The 27,237-nt window shown below is 43.9% G+C and overlaps 1 protein-coding gene across 4 annotated transcripts in view; it reads right to left on the bottom strand.

Annotated features, from left to right (window-relative positions):
• Positions 1-27,237, bottom strand: part of cacna1g (calcium channel, voltage-dependent, T type, alpha 1G subunit) — a gene marked incomplete at its 5' end in the record, with an annotated part of 167,363 nt that overhangs the window by 34,230 nt on the left and 105,896 nt on the right. For all 4 annotated transcript variants that reach the window (XM_084077512.1, XM_084077509.1, XM_084077510.1 and 1 more), the window contains 4 exons: positions 16,145-16,337; positions 16,690-16,779; positions 17,718-17,843; positions 18,775-18,901. In XM_084077512.1, coding sequence (XP_083933638.1) covers positions 16,145-16,337; positions 16,690-16,779; positions 17,718-17,843; positions 18,775-18,901 — 536 coding nt within the window. The remainder of the gene's footprint in view (positions 1-16,144; positions 16,338-16,689; positions 16,780-17,717; positions 17,844-18,774; positions 18,902-27,237) is intronic.

A 27,237-nucleotide genomic window follows, 5' to 3' on the forward strand; every position in this document is an offset into this window, starting at 1 on the left:
TCACCATGCACACGGTGAGCTTAACTGTAGATCTGCAATTTTTAAACATTTTTGAAAACATTTTAAAAATGTTTTGAAAAGTATAAAATATGGCTTAGTTATAAGTAGTTAAGACAGGCCCTATTTCAATAATAAAAACCCAGTCTAACCTTCACTTTGTTTACTTAACACAGCAAAGTTTTGCAATTAACTACTGAGCCTTGGGGTCATAGGCTACTGTATTTGGCTAGAAGTAATTTTTTGCCTCCTAGTAATCATTGGCATTAACAGCAGCGGCCCCTGAATGCCATTAATGACAAGCAAGGCAGCTAATTGTGGTGGCTGACTGCTCCCGAGTTCCTACAGTATGTAGGCGTTCATGCCATTAAAAATGACAATTTGTTTTGAAAGTCAAAAAAGATTTTCGCAGCCAGTAAGCTTCTGGTCCGCTTGCCATGATGTCTTTTCAAATAAAAGGTAACAAATCATGCGTTTCAAACACAGTGATTAATGCTTTTCTCATATCTTGGCTTACAGTGTGCGACGTTTCTAAAGAAAGTAGCTGCAGTTCCTTCCACTGTCATGCTTTCTTCGCATCATAATGCGTGAATGGGGTTAGCCTGGTGAAACACCATATGGTCCACCCACTCAGACAGTGATAAAGCAGGTTGGAGTGTCTCGGGTTGAGCCTGGCCTACAGTCACATATTCAGCGCGGTAATGCAGCTGTCTGGGTCTATTCACTGGGTCTATTCACTGGGCTTTCCACACAACATCCTTTTTATCGTGTGAGGATATTACTTGTTGGTTAAATTATTATGCCTGCACTGGTTATACTTCCTGTCTGCAGGTGCAAATATGGGCAGCCAGACACACTGAGACAGGGGAAGCACACACGCACGGTGCAAGCACACACGCACGCACATGTGTGTGTGTGTGTGTGTGTGTGCTTGTGTATGTGTGTGTGTGTGTGTGTGTGTGTGTGTGTGTGTGTGTGTGCACGTGCGAGTGATACATTAAAATGTAGGACCATAATAGGTAATGATGCAGTATATCGCATAGACAGTAAACCCCAACAGTGCAAATGGGAGATAGTAAAACTATTCGCTAACTAAAAAACTTTTGCTGCAGGCCAGCATTTTCGTGTTTATGGTTCAACAACCGGGCTGTGTAAATGAAAAGGGATCGGGGTCGTATAAGGTAAAATTTTAAAGTGGGACAAATGAAACAATTATTATTACAGGGGTAGTTCAATCCCCAAAAATAAAGGAAGTAAAATAACTGACAGGAGCAGGAGAATGAGAGCGAGAACGAACACCCCCCTCCGCTCCGAACTCCATCACACTGCAGTGTTCTTCCCCTGCAGAGGAGTGAACGGAGCAGTAGCGCTTTGATGAGGAATGGAGCTCGCTCTGCTCCCACAGGCAGAGAACACAGTGTGGTATATACCTCACACCAAGCCTGTGAGTCAAAGCTGCCGTCAAAGTGAGAGTCTTTTGAGGTGAGAGTGAGCTTAACTGTATTTCGGGTTGAAGAATGCAGACCTCATTCATCTCTCTCCATCTCGCTCACTCTCGCTCTCCACCTATAGTTCATAATAATGTCTTCCTCCTTCTATGATTTGGTGATATGGTACTGTACAGTAGGCGAGGCCTCCTCTCTCTGCTGTTACACACAATTTGGTGGCGACAGAATTGGGCTCAGAAGAACCAATGACAACAGGTCATGACCCACAGATCGCTGTGTAGGTCATGATACCTGCTCTCTGTATCTCCATACCCAATCCCATCACCGGGGGCATTTACACAATAGGCTAAACACATGCATGCATATATTATGTAATTGCATTGGGTTAACTGGAGGTCTTAGCTCTAGCCTTAGTTAGCTCTTAGTTCTGCTTTCTGATCGTTTAAATACTGTCATGCAGTTTTTTTGTAACTGTGAATCAGAAGTTCATAAACTGTTTCAGCCTGAGACCTCAGTGGATTAAATCTCGCTCCTCTCAGGCGCAACAGAAAGAGGCCAAGTCGCTAATTTTGGAATCCGAATAAATAGTTCAATAATAAGCACCGCTGTGCGGGCTGGCAGAAACACCTGAGCTCAACTGATTCTAAGGAGATCTAAAACCCCCGACATAGAGCCAGCTGACATCCGTCCAACACCGGCGGAGAAATAGAAAACGTTGTTAGTAAAGACAACAGAGGCGAAAGATTCCCCCCCCTGTCCAAAAACAACGCCTGGAGGCCTCGTTTATCCTGGTGTCTTCCTGTGTACTCACCTTGCATTCCTCAGATACAATTTGAAAGGGGCGGGGGACCCAGCTGGGGGCAGGTGTGTGTGTGTGTGTGTGTGGGGGGGGGGGGGGGGTAAGGATCCGGATTGAAGGATAGGGCACCAGGAGTTGTTTTTGGACCATGCCACACTCAAAAACATAATCAATACATTTCCGAGGCGGTCTTGGTTGGGAAATACAGACACAGTATGCGGGCCCCCCGTGGTTATGGGGGGCCCGGTGAGCGGAAAGAAGCACCACAGAACAGCACGATGGGTATACCGTGACTGCGTGATTGAGCTCTGGTTGGGGCTGGATTGGATATGTATAGTATGGTTCAGTATGTGGTGGTAAAGTGACGTGGCGTGTTGTGTCGTGAAAACCCTATACTCCAATGAAACGGAGCTCGACCATGAACCTTCCAGAGATGGTAGCGAGGTTATGAGTGTCACATAAGATGTGTGAACACAGTCGGGGTCGCTGGCCAATGTGCCAGCAGGCTGTGTGATCACAGTAGTCAGAGGAGGATGTTCTTGGTGATGGGCGCACTGCAGGGGGATGAGTGTGATGTGATTTAACGCATGGATTAAAATTGGGATGATGTCAGATGATGGGAAAGAGACACTTTGGATCCTGAATGTCAAAAACAGAATGGCTGCAAAAAGAAGAGCAGGTAACAGTCATAAAAGCAGCCACACAGTGCACTTCATGGATCGAGGGAGTGGAGAATGGAGATGGGCCGACACATGGATCCACACAGCCATGGTTATGTTGTGGTTTGGCTGCTGAGGCTGCTTTTATGACTCAGTTCCTGCATGGTCAATGGCTTAGTAGTAAAACACTGAAGAGTCAATGTCTGCTGGACAAAATGTTAGGAGCGCCGCCAACGTACAGGTTTTCAAATCTACTTAGAAGCTAGCGTTGGAGACCCAACTGTTTCAATGGTTTGACTCTTATGTAACTGACTGAGGTTTGGGTTCCTGGCACGAGCCTATACCTGCATCCCCAAGCAGATCTTCAAGGGAGAGTAGCAACACTGAAATGATGACGTTTACTTTGAAATACCACTACGCACTAGATCAGGAATGGGACTTTGAGATCGACACTTGTTAAAGTAAGATTGTATATGGACATTGGGCAAATGCACACTAAAAAACAACATGGATATAAGAGACCATCGCTTCCGAATCCTGCGGAACGCACTTCCTTGGAGAATTGACTAGTGGAAAAGTACAGGCTCATGCCAGGATACCCAAACGGCAAAGTTAAGTCAACCCGTTTAAAACCCATTTGGCTCTCCAGGGCTACTCAGAAGCCAGCAAACACTGAGTCAAAACAAACAACAACCATCAAAAGGAACAGTAAAATAGGATAAAGGAATTTAAAAAAAGATTCAGCTGGATTTCCCAAATGCTCTGCTGCCTCGCTTTGACACAAAAGAGAAGACAGGAGATGACAATACAGAAAAGAGAAATGGATCTGCATCACAGACAGGAAGGTAAAGGATGAGCAGCAGGGCACATTGAGGAGTCCAGAAGAAAAGAGGCAAAGAAATAAGAAACCATGACATCATATAAAAATGACCGGGCATGATTATTAGGGCTGGGCAATTAACCGAAAATATATCAAAACCGACATTAAGAACCAATAACCAACTTAACTTTTAATCGAATCATTATATATTTTTACAATTCTAATCGATTTTTTATAATTGACTAAATCGATTAGTCTGATTAAGCCCTGTATTATAGTTAGTTATAGCGAAAATAGCCAATCTACAAGCTCACTATGTGTCACAACGCGTTGTGAGCTGGTTGATCTGCTATTTTCACTATATATTCTTTTAAATAATCGTTCATTAATCGGAATCGAGGCAAAATATTTAAATAATCGTGATATTGATTTGAAGTCATATCGCTCAGCCCTAATGACACTCGCTCTCTCTCTCTCACGTTCACGCACACACATACACACACACACATCATTGTGCTGGTTCACACGGTAGACTTACACACCTCTTTCTGAGTCTTACTTGAGCAGGATGTAGCGACTGAAATGGAGGGGGCGGGGCTGAATGGTGAAGGCAAGCGATTGGATATATGTGAGTGGAAAGGCAGGGACAACAGGAATAGCGATGATGGGCGCATATTAACAAATTACAGGCCGATGAAAAGCATTTTAACAGCGTAATGGTAAAACACAGAACACATTTTCCCCTATGTTTTGATCCATACAGTATGTCATAGTCTCTCGATTGTACTCAACTACCTGTCTTCCCCTAGTTCCGCAACTCTGGCACGCAACCTGGTCCGCCGAGGTTTGACTACAGTACATGCGTGTTTGATCTGCCACCTGGGCAGCCTAGTGCACTTTGCCGTGCTGTCGTGGCAATTGGGGCCATATCCAAGGTGCACTGGACACAATACAAGCACTTGCTGAAGCACGTGCTGAAGGGTACGGACACAGAATGGCTAATACGCGCACGCACGTGCGCACACACACACACACACACACACACACACACACACACACACACACACACACACACACACACCAAGAGCAGCTCCTGCTCAGTTTGAGGCCAAACCGAGACAAATTCAGTGGAAGTGCTGTCTGTGCCCGCAGTATATCCACTGTACAATGCAATTCAAAGAGACAATCTGCCAAGGCACTGTTGTTCCGCTCTTGACATTTCATGGCATATGAAATATTTATGCAGGAACTGTCAAATCAGAAGCATCCATAGTGAATAATGGTGGAGGATCAAACTCAAAAGGTATTGCATAATTAGTTACATTATTTGTAGCTGACCGTAGTTAATATTAAACTGATTAAGATGAATTATGTGTTTTTGTATAGTGGTTAAAGCAATTAATTACAGTACTACGTGGCTTTTAGTGGAAAGTAATGAGATTCATTAAATATTACATTACTTTGGATTTTCCGTCAAGAAAAACGCAGCAAAGTTGGTCATCCATCAGGAATTGGACACTCAGAAAATATGCTTTCACCTCATAAATTAACTCCACATCCTAAATGACAACCTCTGAACGTTTTCTTTCTTTAAATTTTTAATTTACAATTTACAGCAAACGTGATCCTAAAGTGACCTTGTGTTAGTATAAAAAAAGTTGAATATTCAACACCCCCCAAAACAAATTTGTTATTAAGTTATTCCATGAAAGTGATGTTATTTCTGTGACTCATATAGTCAGATAATGACTGAGTTAACAACCCCCACCCACCCACCCCCACCCAGAGACATGGCTGACAACTCGATGTTTAAAAGGATGGCACACAGCCACAGCGATAAACGACATGATCTGTCTGCACTTCCCTGTCAGCGAGACAAATCTGCATCACATCACAGGCTTGCGTGATACACTGAGATATTGTGTCATAAATCTGAATTTCTGCAGATGCAGACACTGCTCTGTACAGTATCTTGCGAAATAAAAGGCCTGTGGTAGAGCTAGAGCATAACAGTGCGCGCCTCGCTGAAGAGTGCAACACAAGAAATAAAGACTTGAACGACGAGAATGGCTTGCAAAGAATTTGTCCAAGCTACCGTAAGAAGTCTGGGAGGACAGTACTGTAAATCTTCCCATGCATTAATCACCATCCATCATGATATATTTGAGCTCGAGAGGAGCTATAAAGATGTCAAGTGAAAAAAAGTTATTTAAGATACAAATTTAACTGACAAAACACACGCGTAAACAAGTTGTAGCGGGTAGACAGACAAAATCCACATAATTTGTTATTGTCAACAAGTTAACACTTGTGCGACACTTTCAACCAAACAAACTGTGTCAATGCAATGCACGAAACTAGCCTTTAGGGCACAACAACGTGTCGGTCCCCCACTCCCCAACCACCGCTATGCTATATTTATAGTGCAGACAGCACTACTGACATCACAGACTCTGGCTCTCTTTCTTTACACCCAGCGGCAATCCCCAAAGCACTTAAGAGAAACACAGGGCCAACCCCAGAGGTCTGTCATCAAACATTCATTACGTCAGGCATTTCACTTAACACTTGTTACCTATATACACCTTGTGAGATGAAACTCTAACACCTGCTCTTGTATTGGTGAGACTGCCCGCTGATGGAGGTGACACCTCCCTCCCTCTTCATTTCTCCATTGATATTAGGTTTTAGTAAATAATGTGAAGAAAGGCTTTTTAAAGTACTTTTTATTTTTAACAAACTCAGTTTTTTTATATAGCGATGGTGTTATTGATGTATTCTGTTTTTAATTATTGAACTGTAAGTCTGAGGAGACCTGGCAATTTCTTTCACTATGAAGTATTTTTAAGGTGTGACAATACGTGTCAATAATTCTGATTCTGATTCTCTGGGTGTCTCTCTGTAATCCGTACGGCGATGTGGCACACTGGAAATAGCCGATCCACAAGCTCAAACTGCCTCACGGACCAGCACATGACTCTGTGGTACGATGGAGCATAAATTAGGCATCGTTCCTCCCATGCCACCTCGTGCACTTTGTCTAAAAGAATGTCTCTGCCCTCTCACACTTCTCTCTCTCTCTCTCTTTCTCTCTTCCTAATGGCCTGGCATTATTAATTACCTTCACACAGAGGAGGAATATAAACGAGTGAGGAGAAAGACGGGGGCGTAGGAGTTATGTAGATCCATCTCTGTTAGGGCTGACCCAGATAGAGCTGAAGGGATTGGCATCAGCTGCCTGCTCTGTGTGTGTGTGTGTGTGTGTGTGTGTGTGTGTGTGTGTGTGTGTGTGTGTGTGTGTGTGTGTGTGTGTGTGTGTGTGTGTGTGTGTGTGTGTGTGTGTGTGTGTGTGTGCGTGCGTGTGAGCGGCGCGAGTGCCTTTGCCAGTGCGTTCGCGAGTGCGTTCGTGTGCACGCCTATGCGTGCAAGCGTGCATGTTTGTGTGTGTTGAAGTGCATGTCTAAGTTAGTATTTCTGTTTGTTTGTGTGTGTGTGTGTGTGTGTAAGATTGTATTTTGTGTGTGCATTGAATAGGATTTGTGCATGTGCAAATAAGTACATACGTACGTGCGTGCGTGCGTGCGTGCGTGTGTGCGTGCGTGTTGGATGGGATTAGTGCATGAGCAAGTTAGTAAGGATTGTGTGCAAGTTAAATTTGTATGTGTGTGTGTGCATGAGTGTGTGCACTGTGCACGCATATGTGTTGTGTGTGCAGGCATGCAGGCATGCGGGCGTGGGTGTACGCGTGCAATCAGATGAGCATGAGGATGTGTGTGTAAGTGATTACAGTAGATGAAGTAGGAGGACATGATAGGATTGTCCCAGTCTTGCATCTTGGCCCTGCACTGATAACAAAGATTATAGCAGCGAAACAGGAAACAACTTTGTTTACCCGACTCAAGGCGATGAGGAATATTAATTTTCCACGGCTAACACAACAGCCATATTCTCCAGTGGTGTAGTCAGTGGTGTAAAGTAACTGTACTTAAGTACAATGTTGAGGTATTTTTTACTTTCTTCAGTATTTTAAATTTTCAATACTTTTACTTCTACATTCTACGCCACTATATCTCACATATATAAGTGTAAAGTTTGGCCAAAAACCTATCCGCTTGAATAGAGCCTAATTTCTTCTGCAACCAGCAGGGGTGAAACAGCGGTGAAACAGCGAGACTACAGGCCATTCATATGAACTGTCACACTTCCTATATAGCCTCAATTTACAAGCTGGATGCTAGCCCCTTGCCCTCGACTCAATTATTTGTGGGGTTTGCAGTGTTTTCATTGTCAGAGGACAACAAGCGGTGTACAGAGTTAAAAGCTCCCACTTAAACCCTGATAGATTAATGATGTATGGACTCCTCATTAAAACGCTGTTGTCCTGCTCCTGCTTTGTGTGTGCTTTTGGCCTGTTTTCAATTTGTTGGATAGAAATTTGTGAGTGGGCTCTTTATTCAAGGTCTGCTGGTAGACTATGTGCCAGATATTTGTGTTACATGTATATTTTAAAGTTGTTTATTTAATTAGTTTGGGGCTGCATGAAGCCAGGGTGAAACTTTATAATGAGGCTGTCTGCTCCTCCTAACCCTAACCCATATACAGTATGCATGCGTGTATGCATATGTATGTATAAGCGTAGAGTAGTAAAACGTGTATCATGAGTAACAGTGATTTAACGTGGCAAAGACCATCCAAAATTATTTGGAGCAACGGCGAAAGGTAACCTATTTTTTTCTTTTCAAACGTTGTATTGACGCGCTTTAGTGACGCTTGTGTCAGTGACGCTCTCAGTGTGTCGCAGTGCTCAAGTATTAAAAGAAAAATCCAAATTTAGCTGCATTGGGACCCCTGGAACCTCCTCAAGGACCCCTGGGGGTCCCCAGACGCCACTTTGAGAACCAGTGCTTCATCACACTCACAGAAAAGAAACGCTCCGCGGTGCAGAGATTGAGAACACTGGTTCTATCTGGCAGCTTTTCATAAATCCTTCCCCCTGTGGACGGCCTCGCCAGACGCACACCGAATGGTTTTTACTCTCTGAAGCAGTGCTGACACGCCATTCCTCTCTGTCTCTGTCTGTGCGGTGGACTTGCACCTCCCTGTTGACTCCATTCCTCTCTGTCTCTGTCTGTAAAGTGGACCTGCACTTCCCTGTCGACTTCATTCTTCTCTGTCTTTATCCGTACTGTAGCGACCCCGCAAAAGACGACCAGTGGAGCGTGCCCTTGCGTGAGGGACGCGAGAGTGCAGCGTGAAGCGTGAGGGCGCACTTCTGAAAGGAGGGGGTAGTGTAGCGACCCCGCAAAAGACCCAGCCGTAACTTGCTCCTACAAGGGAGCTAGCTAGCTCTCTTAGCGTTGCTTGTTAGCTGCTGGTCTGCCTAACGTTACAGTACAGTGGACCTGCACCTCCCTGTTGACTCCATTCCTCTCTGTCTTTGTCTGTACGGTGGACCTGCACCTCCCTGTTGACTCCATTCCTCTCTGTCTTTGTCTGTACGTTGGACCTGCACCTCCCTGTCGACTACAATCCCCTCCTCCTCTCAATCCCGCCCCACCTGCTCCACCTTCCTCCTCGTCACTGATCACCACCATGACAACCTGTAACCTCTGTAATTGATTTAAAGCGGGCCCCAAAATAATTGGCAAAACACTACGATTTTATCAATAATAATTCATAAAAAATAAAATCAAATTGTCCCCCTTTAAAACCTTGAAAAGTGAAACTGATAAATAGGAACTTAAAGTATACTACATTAGTTCCATTGATCCAAGCCTGAACACAATTGATTGATTTATCATTAAAATAAACATGCTCTGAAAATGCACACTGTTGAAATGATAATGTTATGCATAATGTTTCTATTATCATGGCATTTCATTTAATTTAACTTAAAGCTTTTGCTGTGGCCTCCAACACGTCCTTCCGTGAATATACAATATATACACATTTCCCTTTTTTTCTCCTTTGCAATGCATGGTGGCTGCAAATCACTTTGGTCCGGTCACGTTGCATAGCTAGCTGGCCGTCTAGACTCTCTGTCATGTTTTTGCTCTTTTTTCATTTTTTTCCTCCAATCCAAGCCCCATTTTCATGCTGTCCCCTCACCCGCTGTCTGTGCTTTTCTGCCCCTGTCGTCTCGTCCTCTCCGCTCTATCATCTTCCTTTCCTACTCTAATGTGCCTCTTCCATCATGAACTCTGCTGGCTTTGTTCCTCTAGCCTTCACAAATGACTGCTTTGCTACGGTGCACGTTACAGATAAGAGCGCGCTCTCTCTCTCTCTCTCTCTCTCTCTCTCTCTCTCTCTCTCTCTCTCTCTCTCTCTCTCTCTCTCTCTCTCTCTCTCTCTCTCTCTCTCTCTCTCTCTCTCTCTCTCTCTCTCTCTCTCTCTCTCTCTCTCTCTCTCTCTCTCTCTCTCTCTCACCACTGACATCAATAACACAATTATACAGTAACAAAATAGCACGCTGATGTGGGGTGGAGACAGATCTGGGCCCAGTCAGCTGTATCTGCCTTCCTGTCTGTCTCACTGGAGTATGTAACAGATGGGAAAACCTGCAGCGATTATGTGTGTTTGTGTGAGCGTGGGTGTGTGTTTATCTGTCTGTTTGTCATGGTATATTTGTCAGATTAACTCTAATGTTGAAATGTTTGTTCAAAGAGGAGCTTTTTTTGTTATTGCTAGATTCATAGAGATGGCCTGAAGGGGAAAACTAGGTATTTTGTAGCCCTGAAACACTGTAGGCGTTTTAGATCTTTTTGATTGTGTGATGAATTAACTGTATGTGTTGTATTTGTTTGTATGTTTTTTTTTTATGTGGATCCCAGACTAGCTGGTTGCTATGGCACAAGCTAATGGGGATACTTCATAAAATGAAACATCTAATACAAATCTTTTCAGTACCAAATGAACAGCATGCACTGAATTGAATGTGATGTCCATGTATGGCCTGGACAACTTTGGTGTAAGACGCTGTAACAAAGTCAATCTAATCCAAATGGAATCATACCCATACTTTCTCAAACATAAATAAACACACAGTCAAGGAGAGTCGAAGTGGTAGCGAGGGAGAGACAGTTTTAAGGGGAGAGAGACGGACAGAGAGAGGGGGCAGAGAGAGAGAGAGAGATACAGTATGGGTCGTGCTTCTTCACTCAGACAGTGACACACAGGGATTTTGGGCTGGAGAGCTGCTCCTGCATATTTTACAGCCTGCTATGTGACCATCTGCTACCTCTGCCACACACACACACACACACACACACACACACACACACACACACACACACACACACACACACACACACACACACACACACACACACACACACACACACACACACACACACACACACACACACACACACACACACACACACACAATAACAATCTGGAGTTTGTCTTCAGCTCATGCACCTCTCCACAGTCTCCCGCTGTCCTATCATCACCTTCATCAGATCCCCACGGAAACAAGTTACCATGTAGCAGACAACCACGCCAACACAAACCAATGACCAAGAGCTTGCAGCCCCATCTACAGTGGTGTAAAGTAACTAATTACATTTACTCAATTACTGTACTCTGTACTTGAGTGCACTTTTGAGGATTTTTTTTACTTTACTGCAGTGTTTCCAATTTCCCTTGCCTTAACTATCATCAATTTATTACACCACACCAAACCCATGGGCCATGCCTCAATTTGGCATAACAGTGCCTAGCCTAACTATTATCATTTATCATAATTACAATTATGCAATACTATAGCATGACTAAACTTACGCGACCATGCCTAACTTTAACACAAAATAAGAAATCTGGTATTGATCAATCTATTAAACAAAAGACTGATCTTTTGTTTAATGGTGGGGGCTGATGGGGCTGGTGGTCATGTGTTGTTAGTTTTATAATTGTCAATCGTTATAATCCTTACTTTTATAGTGCCCTAGGCGACCTGCCTCGAATGCCTATGCTTACAAACACCCATGCATATATCCATGGTCGTTGTCAGGTAGAAAACGTGTATGTCCAAAACAGTTACTTTTCAGTCCCGGGGGAAAATAACCTGTATTTATTCACAAGCTCTTGTTAATACTTAAATATTTATAAAAAACCTACAGAGAGACATAACCCAGTTCAACCTGCCATCCATCCATATTAAGTGCATGAACATAGCCGATCTACAAGCTCACAATACGTTGCATTGCAATGCATTGTGAGCTTGTAGAGCGGCTATTTTTGCTACTTTTGCACGATTCTGTCACACGATAAAGTATAGAACGAATTCAACAGAATATTGTATTACAAAAAGACGGAATTTGGAGGTACAAGGTTTCAGCCTGACAAGCGACAATATATTAGCCTAAAACAGGGGTCTTCAATGTTTTTCGGGCCAAGGACCCCTTTGCTAAGAGAAAGATGTAGCAGGGAACCCCACTATCAATCTACACTAACAATCTACAAAGCTTGTAGATTGTCTATTTTTGCTATTTTTGTGACATCTTTGTGGTTTGTTGAGACATTTAAAAACAAAAAAATGAGTATGTCCCTATTACACATTTGGCGGCCCCCCTGTAGTAACTCTGAGGACCCCCTAGGGGTCCCGGACCCCTGTTGAAGACCCCTGGCCTAAAGTAAACCAGCAGTGGGTCCTGGACAAATAAATGATTGTGTTGATCCAGGAACAATCCAATCATCCAGGCTAGGACAGTGTACTGTAGTTATCACTAGAGTAGTCCTGTCAGCTCCACAGTCTTGTTCTGTGGTCACTGTTTAACCGCTTGTGTCTCAATAACAATGACAAACCCCTTCCTTGTTGTAGAGAATCTGCTGTTAGCTGCATGCTGGGCACCGAGGCGTATCTAATAAACAAGCTACATCGTTTTACGCCACCAACCAAACTAATTAAAACCCTCTATCAATGAAACAAGCCATTTGGAACATAAAAGGAGGCCGCTGCCAGAAACGCTCTCATGTGCCCACGAAACTGTGTAATTTGTTATGATGACTTTAGTATACTTTGGCCTCGGATGGCTGAAATTATACTTCATAAACAGCCTAGCTTCTAACACGCATGATAATACCGGAACAGCCTTTATTTCTAATATCACGGTGCAGTAGCACGTCCCATTGTTAGATGCACAGTGAAACGCTCAGTGTTAATTGATCCATTTTTAACTCAAAGTCAAGGGTTTTACTGTGCATTTGCTTCCACTGACAACAACACAATGAACACGATTCAACCTGACCAAGCTGCAATGACGTCTCTTATCACACATAACTGATAGCAACAGAGAGAAGAGGGAGAGGAGCAAAGAGGATAAGAGAGTGGTAGATAAAACTAGCAATAATGGAAACTGTGCTGATAGGACTTATAGATGAAACATGATGCCATCCGTGTGGAAAAAAAGGTAAAGGACCACACCAGTGTCAGTACATCATGTCTGTCTATTCACAGCATTTTGGCCATATCATACACATAAACGTAAACATAACCATTTTCCTGTCAATGGCTTTATTTCTCGATTATGTTGATATATAATGTTTATATTTTCTCCATGTTCATTAAATTCTTACCGAACTCTACTGAACAAATCAATCAACAACTATTTTCGACGTCTAGACTTCCACATGTGCTTTGAAATGCAAACCCCCCCACCACAATGACCTTGGCAATAGCTAGTGTATTGGATTACCTATCTCAAGCAATGTGACTTTCATATTGCACTGAAATGAACGGAAACCAATGGCTTCCTTCCTCGGAAAACAAAACAAAACAAAAAGCATGGTATGCGTTGGAAGATGGTTGGCAGTAATGAGTCGTGGTCAATAGGCTCAACATACTAGACCACCGGTATGGTCCTTCAACCTCTGTTTCTTCTTTTTCTCAGCAACAAAAGGAAGGCTGACATTCTCTGCTCCTCCCTGTCCCATCCTCTCTCTATCCCTGTCTATCGCTTGTAGAGGGATCCGCTAGTTCCAGTGCTCGACACCCACACGCAACTACGTACAACCTCGCTGGACTGAGTTGACTCCAATGTGAGTGATGGCGCAGCAGCCACTGTGGACAGCATTGATGAACGGTTTTGTGCTTGGAGAGAAACCGTGACAAAGGACAAGGAGCCACGACACAGTGAGCGACAACAGGGGGGAGGGGTTAAAACAAACAAAACCAAAAAACATGGTGAAGGAGGGCATAACAGCATGTCCAGCAGACTGAGGTCTGATGAGAGAGAGGCAGGGAGGGCGGGGGCACGGGATGGGTACCCATACCTCTCGTGAACGAACGTTGAGCTTTTTGAACCCTTTTAGCCACCAATGGCGGGCGGTGGTGAGGGGTTGACTTGACACACAACGACATGCTGTGAACTCAGTACCTTTTAGAGTGCCTTCTGAAAGGGCCCATGAACTCACCCCCGGAACCATTATATCTAGAGGGACGAGACCGTGTTAGTAAGAGAGAAGCAGCAGCAGCAGCAAGGAAGAGAAGATGGATGGGGGCATTAGTGAGAGAAATAGAGAGAGATACTGAGAGTAAGAGAAAGAGAGAGAGAGAGAGAGAGAGAGAGAGAGAGAGAGAGAGAGAGAGAGAGAGAAAAGATGGAGGGAGAGAGAGATAGAGAGAGGGAGAGAAAGAGCGACAGGGAAAGAGGGATGGAGTAAGGCTAGAAGGAAGCGATGACAGAATAAGCTGGTATAGGTACGTGCTCCCGCCGCTGTGTCTTTCCAGAGATTCTGAGTCCAGGGGTCTTGATTAACACTGTTCGCTTTTATCAGGGATTCTTAAAACCACACTTCTCCAACAACACAACGTCACTCTATTCTACAACCAAAGTTGGAACACCCATAGGCAGTGGTTCTTAAACATTTTAATTTCAAGGACTGACCGTACAAATGGAGACAACGGGGTTCCATTTGTACGCTGTCAGAGTTACAGACATGTGAAGGTCTTTTTGGTACCAAGGAACCCTGAGGGTCCCTGCACCCCAATTTGAGAACCACTGACCTTTTGAGTGAAAAATAAAAAGAGAGAAAAAAAAGAAACCTTCCATTTTTTTTCACACTCGCCTTTTCTCACTATGACATCCATCCTCTCTGTTCTCTGAATAACCATTAGTTAAAAACTATTAAAAAAAGGAAAAATGGTTTCCGAGCAACAGAAAAATATCAAGCTTGAGAATAAAAAAAAAACTAAGACAAACTTTTCAACCAAAAAATTGTAGCAAATTAAAAAAAGAAGAAACGGGTGAAATCAACTCGTGATTATGGAAGGGCTCAAGTGCGCTCGGGGAAAAAAAGGTAACTCCTACTGTACCTGTGATGTTTTCAAAAAAAAAATCAGTGTGTGAATGCGAGAGAAAGCGTGTATGTGTGTGTGCACGCGCGTGTGTTTGTGTGTGCGTGTGTGTGTGTGTGTGTGTGTGTGTGTGTGTGTGTGTGTGTGTGTGTGTGAGAGTTTGGGTGTGGGAGTTGCTCTGTAGGGTCAAATACCCCCTGGCACAACGCCTCCTGGGAAAAAAAAGAAAGAAAAAAAAAAGGAGACCACTTCCATCTGTATTTCTCAAGAGATGAACATACACATTTCCCGCTGTTACCCTGTAATTATTTTACACAGCAGGAAATCATCAAAAGCCTTATCTGCTTTACACAGTGAGCGACGACATAACATCCACTGCTCCTAACAACCTTTTACAAAGGCACAGCTTGCCTTTGGAAAAAAAGTAGGGGGGAGGAAAAAAAATGTCCAAAAATTCCAATGCAAGAATTGGGCAATGCTTATACTGTATTTGGGGTGTAGGAGGCAGTGGAATAAATAATAGAAACCAAGTCTTCCCCTCCGGTTGTATACTACTAAACCGCATGCAGAAGAGGAGAAGGGCTGGGGTGGGCGATCTACGCGAGGAGTTCGACCCGAGCTGTTTTTTTTTTTTTTTTTAAACAAAAAATGATCTCGCCCTCCTCAAACCCCCCTCCTCTAGCTCTGTATGCACACACCACTACCATGCAAGCCCCGCCCCCATCACCGGGCATGCCATCGGGCCGTCCCCAAGCGCGGCTGCCTACTACAGGCCAGGCAGGGCGACGGACAAGGGAGAGGGAGACAGGTGGGGCAGAGGGGAGGGAGAGAGGGGTTCTAAAAGCTAACAATAACGCCAGCGGTCGTCTGTCCTCGCTTTGGGCCGGGACAGGTGACCGCTGAGGGGTCTACGAGGAGGGAGAGGGTCGATCGGAGGAGGGATGGGAGGTACTCAAGGCGTATATAGCGTCTACTATCGGGGGGGGGGGGGGGGTCTACTGTAGCGCGCTCAGGGTGCGTTCCTCCAGGCTTCGGTCAAACCAACTTATAAGAAAACAGGCTCAAATCAAGCAGGACTCAGAAAGATGTGGAAAGACTACCGACCAGCAAGCTCCTTCTCCTTACTCCGTCTCTTTTTCTCCATGCGCTTCAGTCTCTTCTCCTCCCTGATCCTAGCCTCCTCGGCCTCCTGGGAGCGCCGGCACTTGTGGAAGTTCTCCACCACCACGCCCACGAACATGTTGAGCACGAAGAACGACACGATCAGCAGGAAGGAGATGAAGTAGAGCAGCATCCATGGGTTGTAGTTCAGCTGCGGCTGTAGAGAGACAGACAGAGTGTTGCTATACAGTGCTTTGATAGCTTAGGTCAGGATGTCATGCATGTGTGGGTTTGTGTGAAGTGGTGGAAAAAGTACTCAAATGTTTTACTTAAGTAAAAGTATCAATACTGCAATATAGAAATACTCTGTTACAAGTAAAAGAATTCGAGTATAATATTTGGATCCAAGATGTAATGGAGTATAAGTAAAAGTATTGGAAATTGGAAATACTCAAGTAAAGTACAAATACCTCAAAATTGTACTTAAGTACAGTACTTAAGTAAATGTACTTAGTTACTTTCCACCACTGTGAACAACTATGTGCTGTAGGTATGAGAGAAACGTTTACCTGCTGGTCGACTCCTACTGCGTCCAGTCCGTCATACATAATGTCCACCCATCCATCCTTCGATGCCAGTACAAAGAGAGACATCAAGGCCTGACGTGGGAATAGGACAGAGGACGCAACTGGTCAAAACCAGAACAGGTTTGTAAACAACGTAACCCTCAAAAACTTCTGACCTCAAAAACTTCTCCCAAAAACTATACGTAATGTCGTCACTGTCGGGTGGGAACCTTGTATGTCCAAAAGTGTTACTTTTCAGGAAATGGGAAAAAAGTACCTGTGTTCCTGTGGATCTAATGTAGTTATTACTCATACTCAGTAAAAGCTAGTTTTAATACTTGGTTTAATATTTATAAAGCCCACAGACAGACTTCCACTGACAAACCACTTTCATCTTACATTGTTTTTCAAAAATAGCTAAAATAGAGCATCTATTTTCACTACTGTTACACATCACTCTTGAACAGCAAAGTGGGGCATTAATTTATGTAAAACAATTTGAAATATGGAGATACAAGGTTTCTGCCCGACAACAACGATATACAAAAGATGGTCAAATAATATATTTTAGACACAGAGATGTTACTTTACTTTATTTGTTTATTTTGATGGGACACCGCATATTAATGAACAATGCATATCAATGTAATGATGCAAAGATGCTAATTTGATCCGCAAAGTCCCCACAAAAAACACATAAAAACAAAAACAGGCAGACTATAGATGAATCCACAGAGCGCTGCGGTGTCAGACTCCTGCTGCGGTGTGCATTCTGACACAGCAGTTTTGATCGCGCCAGGGGAGCGCTCTGGGGATTCGTCTATAGAATACATTACATAACACAGGGAAAACAGAGCATAATACAAGAACAGAGGTACGGAAACAGGTCCAAAAGGTGCAAAGTATCTATTTAAGGCTTAGTTTTTTTTGTTTTAGTTTTAAGACTTTAAAACTTTTATTTTTACTTGGCTATATTATTGCACTAAGAAAATAGCAGCGTTTTAGATTGGATTGGAGTCCTGCGCCCTTACCTGCCCCAAGTTGTCAAAGTTATACTTTTGCCTGACCCATCTATAGCTGGCCAGCTGACAGTCAGACTTATTGGTGATGTTCCTGACGTCCTCTCCTTGACACACAAAGAACTTCCCCTTGAAAAGCTGGGGGAAAAACCACAAAAGCCACCCAGTTAAAGCTGCACTCAATTTACAATATAGGCATTTAGCAGATGCTCTTAATCCAGAGCGATTTACAGTAATCAATGTAAACACAAGGTAATACATCAAACTCTGTAACTTTCATTGTCCTATACCCAAGATTAAAATCCGGTCCCAATTGTGCTGAGTTTTTCACCGCTGAGCTAATAGAGCTAATGGACCAGTAGTGTTCAGAAAATACAACAAGGGGTAATTTCCTCAATAGAAGGACAGAGAACAAGTGTTAGCTATATTTTATGAACATACTCTACCATACAGAATGGTCAAAGTAGCATTTTATTCTCTCCAAAACATTACATAGTGTAGCTTTAATCCTGTTGCTTCCACAGTGACTCGCACTTTAACGTAAATCTGCGCTGTAATGCACTGTACTCTTTAGACAAATTACATTAGATTCACTCTAGTATCTATTATCTAGGAGGTAATTGTGTGTAATATTCACACTGCACTGGAACTAAAGACAGAAGGGACTGGCGTTTCATGGTAGTTTATCTCAGAAGCCAGGCATAAGGATGATTTAATAGATTTTGGAGCAGTTATAGGTTAACTACAGAAGAGTGAACACTATAAAAGCCCTTTCTCAAGTGGCAGCTTCCGATTGCTGCCCAGGCATGACCATAACCATTAGCTTGACACATCCGTTAGACAGGGGGGTCATTCAGACACAAATACGTCTGACATCCAAGGACACAGAGCCCATTAGTATGATTGGTCCTTGGGCTGAAGTACTATTATGATGAGAACTCATGCTGTACTGTATGTCCTGGAGTGTGACTTACTATATGAGAAAACTGCATAGAATAGCCTTTGTTCCCACCACACCTTTGGTCCCACATACTGTACTTATATAACCTCTCCTCTCCTCTTTTCTCACCTGTACTCCCAAGATGCCAAATATGATGAAGAAGGCACAACAGATGACCACGATGTTTCCAATGGGCTTCAGAGAGGACATCAGTGTCTCCACCACCAGCTTCAGTCCCGGGGCTCTGCTGATCACACTGCAACACACAGCAAAATAACCTTATTTTGTATGTGTGTGTGTGTGTGTGTGTGTGCGTGCGTGCATGCGTGCGTGAGTGTGTGTGTTTTTAGGTACACATGGTACTCTTAGATTATAGGCTCTGTGCATAACCATAGCTCCCTTTTCCATTGGGTGCCGGGTAGCATTCTCGTTTCCTGTTCCGGGTCAGTTTAGTCTCAGCAGCAGATTTGAAACAGAAACGCACCTGAAGGTGTTGTGCGTTTCTAGTTCAAATCTGCTGCTGAGCCAATCAAAGGAATCTATGAGAAACGGACCCAGAACAGGACACCTTCTGGAACTACAGTTATGCACAGAGCCTATTGACAGCACAGTATACAGCTTGTATAGTATACATCCATCCATCCATCTTCTGGGTTTCTTCTTCTATCTCCTTGTTCTTTCACCAGGGACTCAATAACTGCCGACCTCATCTTTCAACTCTCTCTTCTTTTATCACCACTAATCCATTTAACAACACCTCCTAAGAGTCTGTCGGCCATGTATCTGTCGAGCATCTGCAAACTCAGCTTCCATGCCGCTATAGGATACACTGGACACGCTTATCAGTTCAAATACACTCTGTCTTGTTTCCGTCTCTCTCTCTCTCTCTCTCTCTCCCTGTGTACCCTTTTCCTGCATTTTTTGCAGTCGAGGAAACAGACACATCTAATTAAGTCAATGGAGTGACTAGAATGGTTAATTAGTAGCAGCATGGCACCAAGCCCTTCATCATAGCTGGGCTGGTTCAAGCAGGGCGGGCGGGCGGGCGCGAGCGCACACACGCACACACACACACACACACACACACACACACACACACACACACACACACACACACACACACACACACACACACACACACACACACACACGTGCGCGAGCGGGGGCAAGAAGTACGCAAGCTCATTTGCACAGACGTGCACTCATGCACTACAAGCTAATATAGTCACGCAAAATAATTTGGACACTCACTCGCTCAAACAGGTGCACCATGACTCCCTCTGCAGTTCACATACACCCACACGGTATGATCAAAAACTGAGCATGAGATTATGCAGCCACATGAAAACACCACAAAAAAAGATCCAAACAGACAGACAAAAAGAGCTTGAGGCTCTTATTTTCTATGTCTGCCTCTGCTGAGCTGAGCCATTGTCTTTGTGGCATGGATTGTAGCAAAGACTGAAGGGAGAGTCGATAGCACATTACGGGACATGAGATAGCAGACAGCCTGGGCTAACCAAAGCTACCGATCAATGCCACTGATCTGAGCTGGTGACTTGCCAGACATGCAGAAGTACCCCACGGCTTCACCTCATCACTTAGCATTTCACTGTCTGTCTAGCAATATTAAGCAATATTTAAAAAAAAGTTACATCATTGACCTATAGAGGGCACTAGTGCTCAAGAGCGAGAGAAAGAGAGAGAGAGAGAGAGAGAGAGAGAGAGAGAGAGAGAGAAAGAGAGAGTGTGTGTGTGTGTGTGTGTGTGTGTGTGTGTGTGTGTGTGTGTGTGTGTGTGTGTGTGTGTGTGTGCGTGTGTGCGTGCGTGCGTGCGTGCGTGCGTGCGTGCGTGCGTGCGTGCGTGCGTGCATGCGTGTGTGCGCACATGTGTGCACACGTGCATGCCTGTGTGTGTGCATGAGCATGCGCGTATGGATATCTGTTTGAGACGTTTCTGGATGTTGCTGTTAGAAGCATATTGGTTCCCTCACTGGTTAAGGTTTGCAGTCAGCGGGCAAGAGGAAGCTGCTCCGTCCCCACGGAACATCCCTCCTGACTGACTCTGTGTCATGAAATGCTTGCTAGGCTAGACTTCCCGCCAGGAGCCGGCCCGTTTTCACTGTCAGTGCATCACTCCGTCTGTGCGTCTGCCATTGTCCGTCTGGGTTTCTCTTTGCACGGCTGTCTGCCTACTCATCTGTGACTCTGTCTGCCTGTCGCCCGGCTTGTCTCTCTGTCACATTGTCTCTCTCTCTGTATTTGTTAGTCTGGCTTTCCCAACATTCAGAGACAAAATGAGATGAGGGACGGAAAAAGATGAAAGCCGGCTCGAGACAAGGCAAATAGGGAGAGAGGTGGGTGTAAAGCAAATGGACTGGGGCTGGGAGGCAATGGCGTTTCTTAAACACTTTCAACCTGTCGTCCCGATTTTGGGGGTGTGTAATTACAGGCGAAACTTTTTTATAAACAGCTAAAAGAGCAGATCGACAACTTCACAGCGCGTCTCGTTGCGAAGCATTGTAAGCTTGTAGATTAGTTATTTTCACTATATATGACAAGTGTATAGGGCTTAGTTAAAGGGATAGTTCACCCCAAAAAGTACTTTTTTTCTATGGATTAGTCACCCCAAGGAGACTTGAATTCATTCATATTTTTGAGTTTTTGTCGCATTCCTAAGCCAATAATTTGATGACCAGCGGACCAGTATAGGCAGCGGTTTCGGTTGGAGATACAAAGGAGACTCGTGTCTCCTACCGGAACCGCTGCCGGTCATAATTATTGGCTTAGGATAGGAATGAGGCAAAAACTAAAGTCTCCATGGGGTGACTAATCGATAGAAAAAATGACATTTTGGGGTGAACTATCCCTTTAAGTCAGGTTCACCAAGGACAGAAACGTATACGCCTCTTACACCAATAAGAGATCAAATTGCCCCTCGCTTCCAATTTGCATTATGAACATTCTCCTTGCCTTGCTCTACAATGTGCCCTATCTGGGCTCCGCAGCAATAAATACACCTTGTTGATGTACTACATGAAGGGCACCTTCTGTTCTGGGTTTAGTTCTTCTCCAATGACGCCCGTTTTCTTTTACATGCTAACGAAAAGCAGGAGCAATTAAGGAAGAACGTTCGCTATGCCTGCTTAAAATCCGACCCTGTGCATAATTTCGTACAGCACTCGACACAGCGTGTCCTCATTTCATCGGCTGCACAAAGGCGTGGGAAAACGCTGCACCTGCACTCCCCCCTCACCCCCCACCGCCACCCCTTACTCTTCACCCACCCCCTCCACCACTTGCATTGTATTGCTTGCCCCGAGGAAGGGGAACAACAAGTAGGGCGACACGCGCTAGACTTGCTCCCACAACACAGACACCGGTTGTAATTAAACGACATGAGAGAGAAACAGAGATAAAGGGAGTCAGAGGGAGAGACAGAGGGAGAGAGAGAGACATAAAGTAGGGAATGAAAAATGAGGTAGATGCGGTTTTCCTCAGTCTACATTTATTTGTTTATTTATTTATTTACCGGTATATTTTATTCCGACTCACTGTCCATTAAAAGAAAAAAACTATTTCTCATTTCGCCCTCGCCATACAAATCCCTTCACCCCGCCTCTCTCTCTCTCTCGCCAACCCACGCTCTCTTCGTCAGCCGTCAAACTTTTACAGCCTTGTACAGAACATGACAGCTTACTAACCCAATAAATGAGAGGGAATGTAAATTGTAAACTGCATGAGTCCCCTGCTCCACCAAAACCCCAACCGCCCCCCCCCCCCCACCTCCACCCCAAAGTCACACAGATACAACCGATGTGTGGAAGAATGGTAATTATGCTGTGCCAGATAATGAGGCACCTTGAAGCATGGGGGCGGGGTGGAGTGTAGACGGAAGGAAGGAAAGCATGTATGCCAGCGGTTCTCAACGTTTTGGGCTCAGGGCACCCCAATACATAATTTATTGATCCACAGCAGCCCAAATTACATTATTACTTTTTACTCGAGCACCTTATATTCATGCCATATTTTACAACTTTGACCTTTGACATAACAGTATATAGGCCCTACTATAACTTTTAATTTGAAACTTTATAAATTTCTTGCACAGAATAACTATGGAGTTCCGTAATGATCCAAGGAATCCAAGGGGAACATCATTTTGATTGTATGACTGTATGCTACGGTTCAAGTGGTTAATAACAGTTGTGCCTCAGACATTAGATATCTATGTAATCGTCTGGCTACCGTGAGACTAATTGCCGGCGAGGGCGAGGGATGCGTCTCAGAGGATAAGTCAATAGAGGTCAACACAGTGAGGGGAGAACGCTCCGGGACGCATCAATAATCAACCTGTCTCACAGCCCTGAACCCGCTGCCATGCAGGCATTTACAATAGCCTGTCTGACCCGAAGACGACGCACGTGGCAGAGACAATTAAAGGCCGCGCCCCAGAGGACGTCTTCTGCCTTACTGGGTCGCAGCTGGATGGCTGGAGGAACGTGTCGTTGATGTGCGTGTTGTGAAGCGAGGTTCTAACTTCTAGGTCTTCCCTGAGGAGAGCCCCGAGCTCTCAAAGTTGCCTGCTCTGATGAACGACTGGAGGAGTTTGGTGTCTGCCCAGTTAAACAATGCACATGCATCATCCTGTCATGTCCGTACACGCGTGCGCACGCAAGTACATACACACACACACTCCCGTGGACCCTTCTCTCTTGGCCGATGTAATGGTGCCATTAATATCGCTGATGACAAACGAGTGCACGTGGATAATAGAGCTGTACACAGCTTCCTTAAAGCTGAAAATCAGACATCTACTGAATTGCCTGTGGAGTTTAGAATAGTTAGGCTTAAACTCTTCACATCGTCTTATGTAATCATCAACTTTAATGCTCAGTGTTAAAAAAAATCCACACAAATGGGGCTTAACAACACGAGCATCGTGATTGAGTGTGTGGGTTTGAGTGCATAAAATTATTATCCCTAAATTGGAGCCAGCACCTCTCAGATGCTCTGTGTGTGTGTGTGTGTGTGTGTGTGTGTGTGTGTGTGTGTGTGTGTGTGTGTGTGTGTGTGTGTGTGTGTGTGTGGACCCACGTGCACAGTGCTGCTAGAGGGGAAACCACAGACAAACTCATATTTCATTCACGCTCCCACAGATGACGGAGCGTGACGCCGCTGCCGCAGTCAAACCAGGGTGACAATATGCTGATAGTGAAATTAACTTGCAGTGGATGTTTTGCAGAGACAGGGTATTGCACTAGTGTAGGCCTGTCCCCGACTCTGGATTTCTATAGTCTAATCTGATTGGCCAATATTTGCCTATGGTCGACTAATAGTCGACTATTGTTATTTATTTTTTTGAGATTGGCAGTCGAATCAGTCTGATTCGACTGCCAATCTCTCAGTCGAATCATGCAGAAAAGATCAAAACATTCCATTTGGGCTGTAGGGGTGGTTAATGTCTGATTTAACATACATACTTGTATACTTGCTTGGTTTCTCCCAATAAATCCTGATGTATATCCTATTTTTGGCAAAATATTAGTTAATTGATATAACAAACTAGGCAAATCTCTAGTCGAATAATTAAAAAAAAGAAAAAACATTTGGAAAACCTATTTTTTTCTTCTCATAATTCGACTAAGAGATTGGCAGTCGACTCAGACACCCCTCAACTGATTAGTCGACTATTCGAATAATTGAGGTCAGGCCTACACTAGTGCAATAGTGGAGGAAACATTCATCTCATGTGAAACGTGTGTGCACATATAATTAGGCTTGGGAATTTAAATTAATCTGATTCAAAATGGCATCTAGGGTATCCGGATGCCTGCCACCATGACCAGGGTTCGATTCCGCCGTAGTGCTCCGGCTGAAGCCCGAGTCTTACTTTGTCACACAACGGTGTCGTGCATCGAAAATAGAGGACATTGGTCGGCTTGTAGGTCTGCACTAAAAAGCAGGCCTATAGGCTCACAACGTGTCGCATTCCACGACACGTTGTGAGCTTGCAGGTCTGCTATTTTCAGCGTGCGGTAGTGCGTCGGAGCATAAATTAGGCTTTGGCGAGGCGCTCCAATGAAGCCGCATTCGCGGGCGAGAAGCTGGCAGGGGAGAACATTCTCTGTCGCTGCACTAGCGACTCCTACAGGTTGGTCGGGACAGCTGTTCAGCAGGGAGTAGAACTGAGAGGGATAAAGTGTTCCTCCACATGCATTACGCCTCCTGGTGAAACTCCATGTGTGTTGGAGGAGACATGTCATTGTCTAGACTCTAGTCTACACCCTCTCGAAGACCAACAGTACCTAGAGGTAGTGTCAGGGACTATACACATGGGGGAGGGATTGGCATAATGAATACATTGGGGAGAAACATTTTAAAGATCAAAAACAGTTGATAAAAAGAATGGCAAATCCACTCATCAAATACAAATCCCTTATCAAATCTTTGATAAGGACAGAGTGAGGAAAACTATTTAACTTTGCAAAATTCTGAACAGTTTTTTAGTGCTGACAAAACCCATTCAGCCTTCTAGAACAGAAACGTATTCAATTTCAAAATTAAAAGATGTAGATCAGATTTGTCGTGAAAAGATTGAATCATAGTTTAGACTTTGAGTTTATCGAATCCGAATGATTGGCCTACTTGGAGCCGTGCTACAAAACAGAACGACCATTGAACACCAACCCTACATTTCATACTGCACTGATATTTTCTTCGCTTACTTACAGCAAAAACCAAAAACACTTTCTAATAGCTATGGCTTTAACACTATTAGAAACTTGGAATGACCGTTCATTACCACTTAACACCTCCTGACTCAGCAGCTTTGTAGTTTAGGCCAAGCTATCTGATGTTGCAGTCTTGCTGACTCTATAATATAGAGCCTTACATTATGAGGCAAAGGTCTTCTTAATTTGATATATTCTAAACCATTTCGAGGAAAACCTGCCTCTACAGTAGCGTTGTACAACAGTGATGCGTGGATGCAGCTCTGCAGCATTACTACATCACTGTTGTACCTATTATCACAGCAAAAAGTGCCCTCATGGGCATGTTTTTTGCTTTTATGGGACTACGATGCAGTAGTGGATATCAATTGTGTTTCCACATGTTAATGTTGCCCTCATTAAAAAAGCTTTTTCCTCTCTGCTGACTGGACTGAATTGTCTCTGGCAAGGCTTCAATTCCTAGAGTGCACAGTAAAACCCTCAGTGTTCATTTAACCCTGTCAGAGTGTAAAAAAATGTCCTCCCATCTGACTTTCTCCTCTGCCTGTCTGTCTGTCTGTCTGTCTGTCTGCCTGTCTGTCTGTCTGTAGCCCGATTTACTTTGTTGCACGACGGTGTCATGCAGCAAAAATTGCTGATCCACAAGATCACAACGTGTTGCGGATGCGCGCCATTGTGAGCTTGCGGGTTGGCTATTTATTACGGAGCATAAATTAGTCTGTCTGTCTGTCTGTCTGTCTGTCTGTCTGTCTGTCTGTCTGTCTGTCTGCCTGTCTGCCTGTCTGTCTGTCTGTCTGTCTTTTCTGCCGTCCCCCAAATCCTATTTCTTTCTTTACATTTCCCCATCTCTCTTCTGTTGCTGCTGACACAGAGAGTTTGAAAAAGAAAGCTTCCTGTTAACACAACATTAGTATTTTCAACAGTAGTTGCTAAAAATATATTATAAGCTGACTTTAAAACCTTCCTTACTGGACATTAATACATTAATACAGACCCAATCTCACCATGCCCTCGGATTAACCACTTGAAACCCCAGCATCGCTATTCTGGGTGGAATGTTTGCCAAAAATAGCAGATCTAAAACTCACAACAATCATTGTGAGCTTGTAGATCTGTTATTTTGACAAAGGTGTTTGGTGCAGAGTGGAAAAAAGAGCATATAAGTAAAGTTGCAACTCAGGTCCACAACTCAGTGATTAAATAAGGCAGGTCATTGCGGAAATAAAGTGATAAACAGAACATTCATGCATCAGTTTGAATCAAGTACTGGACTGGATGCTCTAATTAGGAAATAACTAAACAAGATGATGATTAATCCAGACTCAACCATTAAATTAACTTTTATGAACTTTAATTTGTAAGAAGATATTTATCTCTGTCTCAGAGTGTAACTGTTAAAGATCTTCCGCTATAATTAAGCAGTAAAGTTGGCTTCCCAATCCTGTTGGCTGTCCCACTATAACACTGATGACAGTCTATGTGGTGTCAGGATGTCCTAATTGGCATCCAAAATGACAGCATCTGCATCCAGTTTCTGCCTGAGAACTTTTGAAGTAACTTGTTCTGCCAATAACACTAATAATGGAAGGCTGTATAGGCCTAGTTCAAAATATGGCATCAACTGTCAAAAAAATCAACCAAAGTAGAATTCCTCAGTCAATTAGCATAAACAAATTATTATAGCACATTCTTAAAATGATAGTATCTGAGCCAAAAAAATTTTTTTTTTACTAAAACATTTGTTTTGAAAAAAAAAATTGAAAAAAAGGTGATTTTCACCAGTGGACAAAGGGGGTTTTTACTAGTGACTTTGTGATTTTGGGAAACAGTGGTCTATTGTACCTTTAATATGAAGACAG

Source organism: Gymnoscopelus microlampas (assembly GCF_963454915.1).
Source record: "Gymnoscopelus microlampas genome assembly, chromosome: 14".
Lineage (NCBI taxonomy): Eukaryota > Metazoa > Chordata > Actinopteri > Myctophiformes > Myctophidae > Gymnoscopelus > Gymnoscopelus microlampas.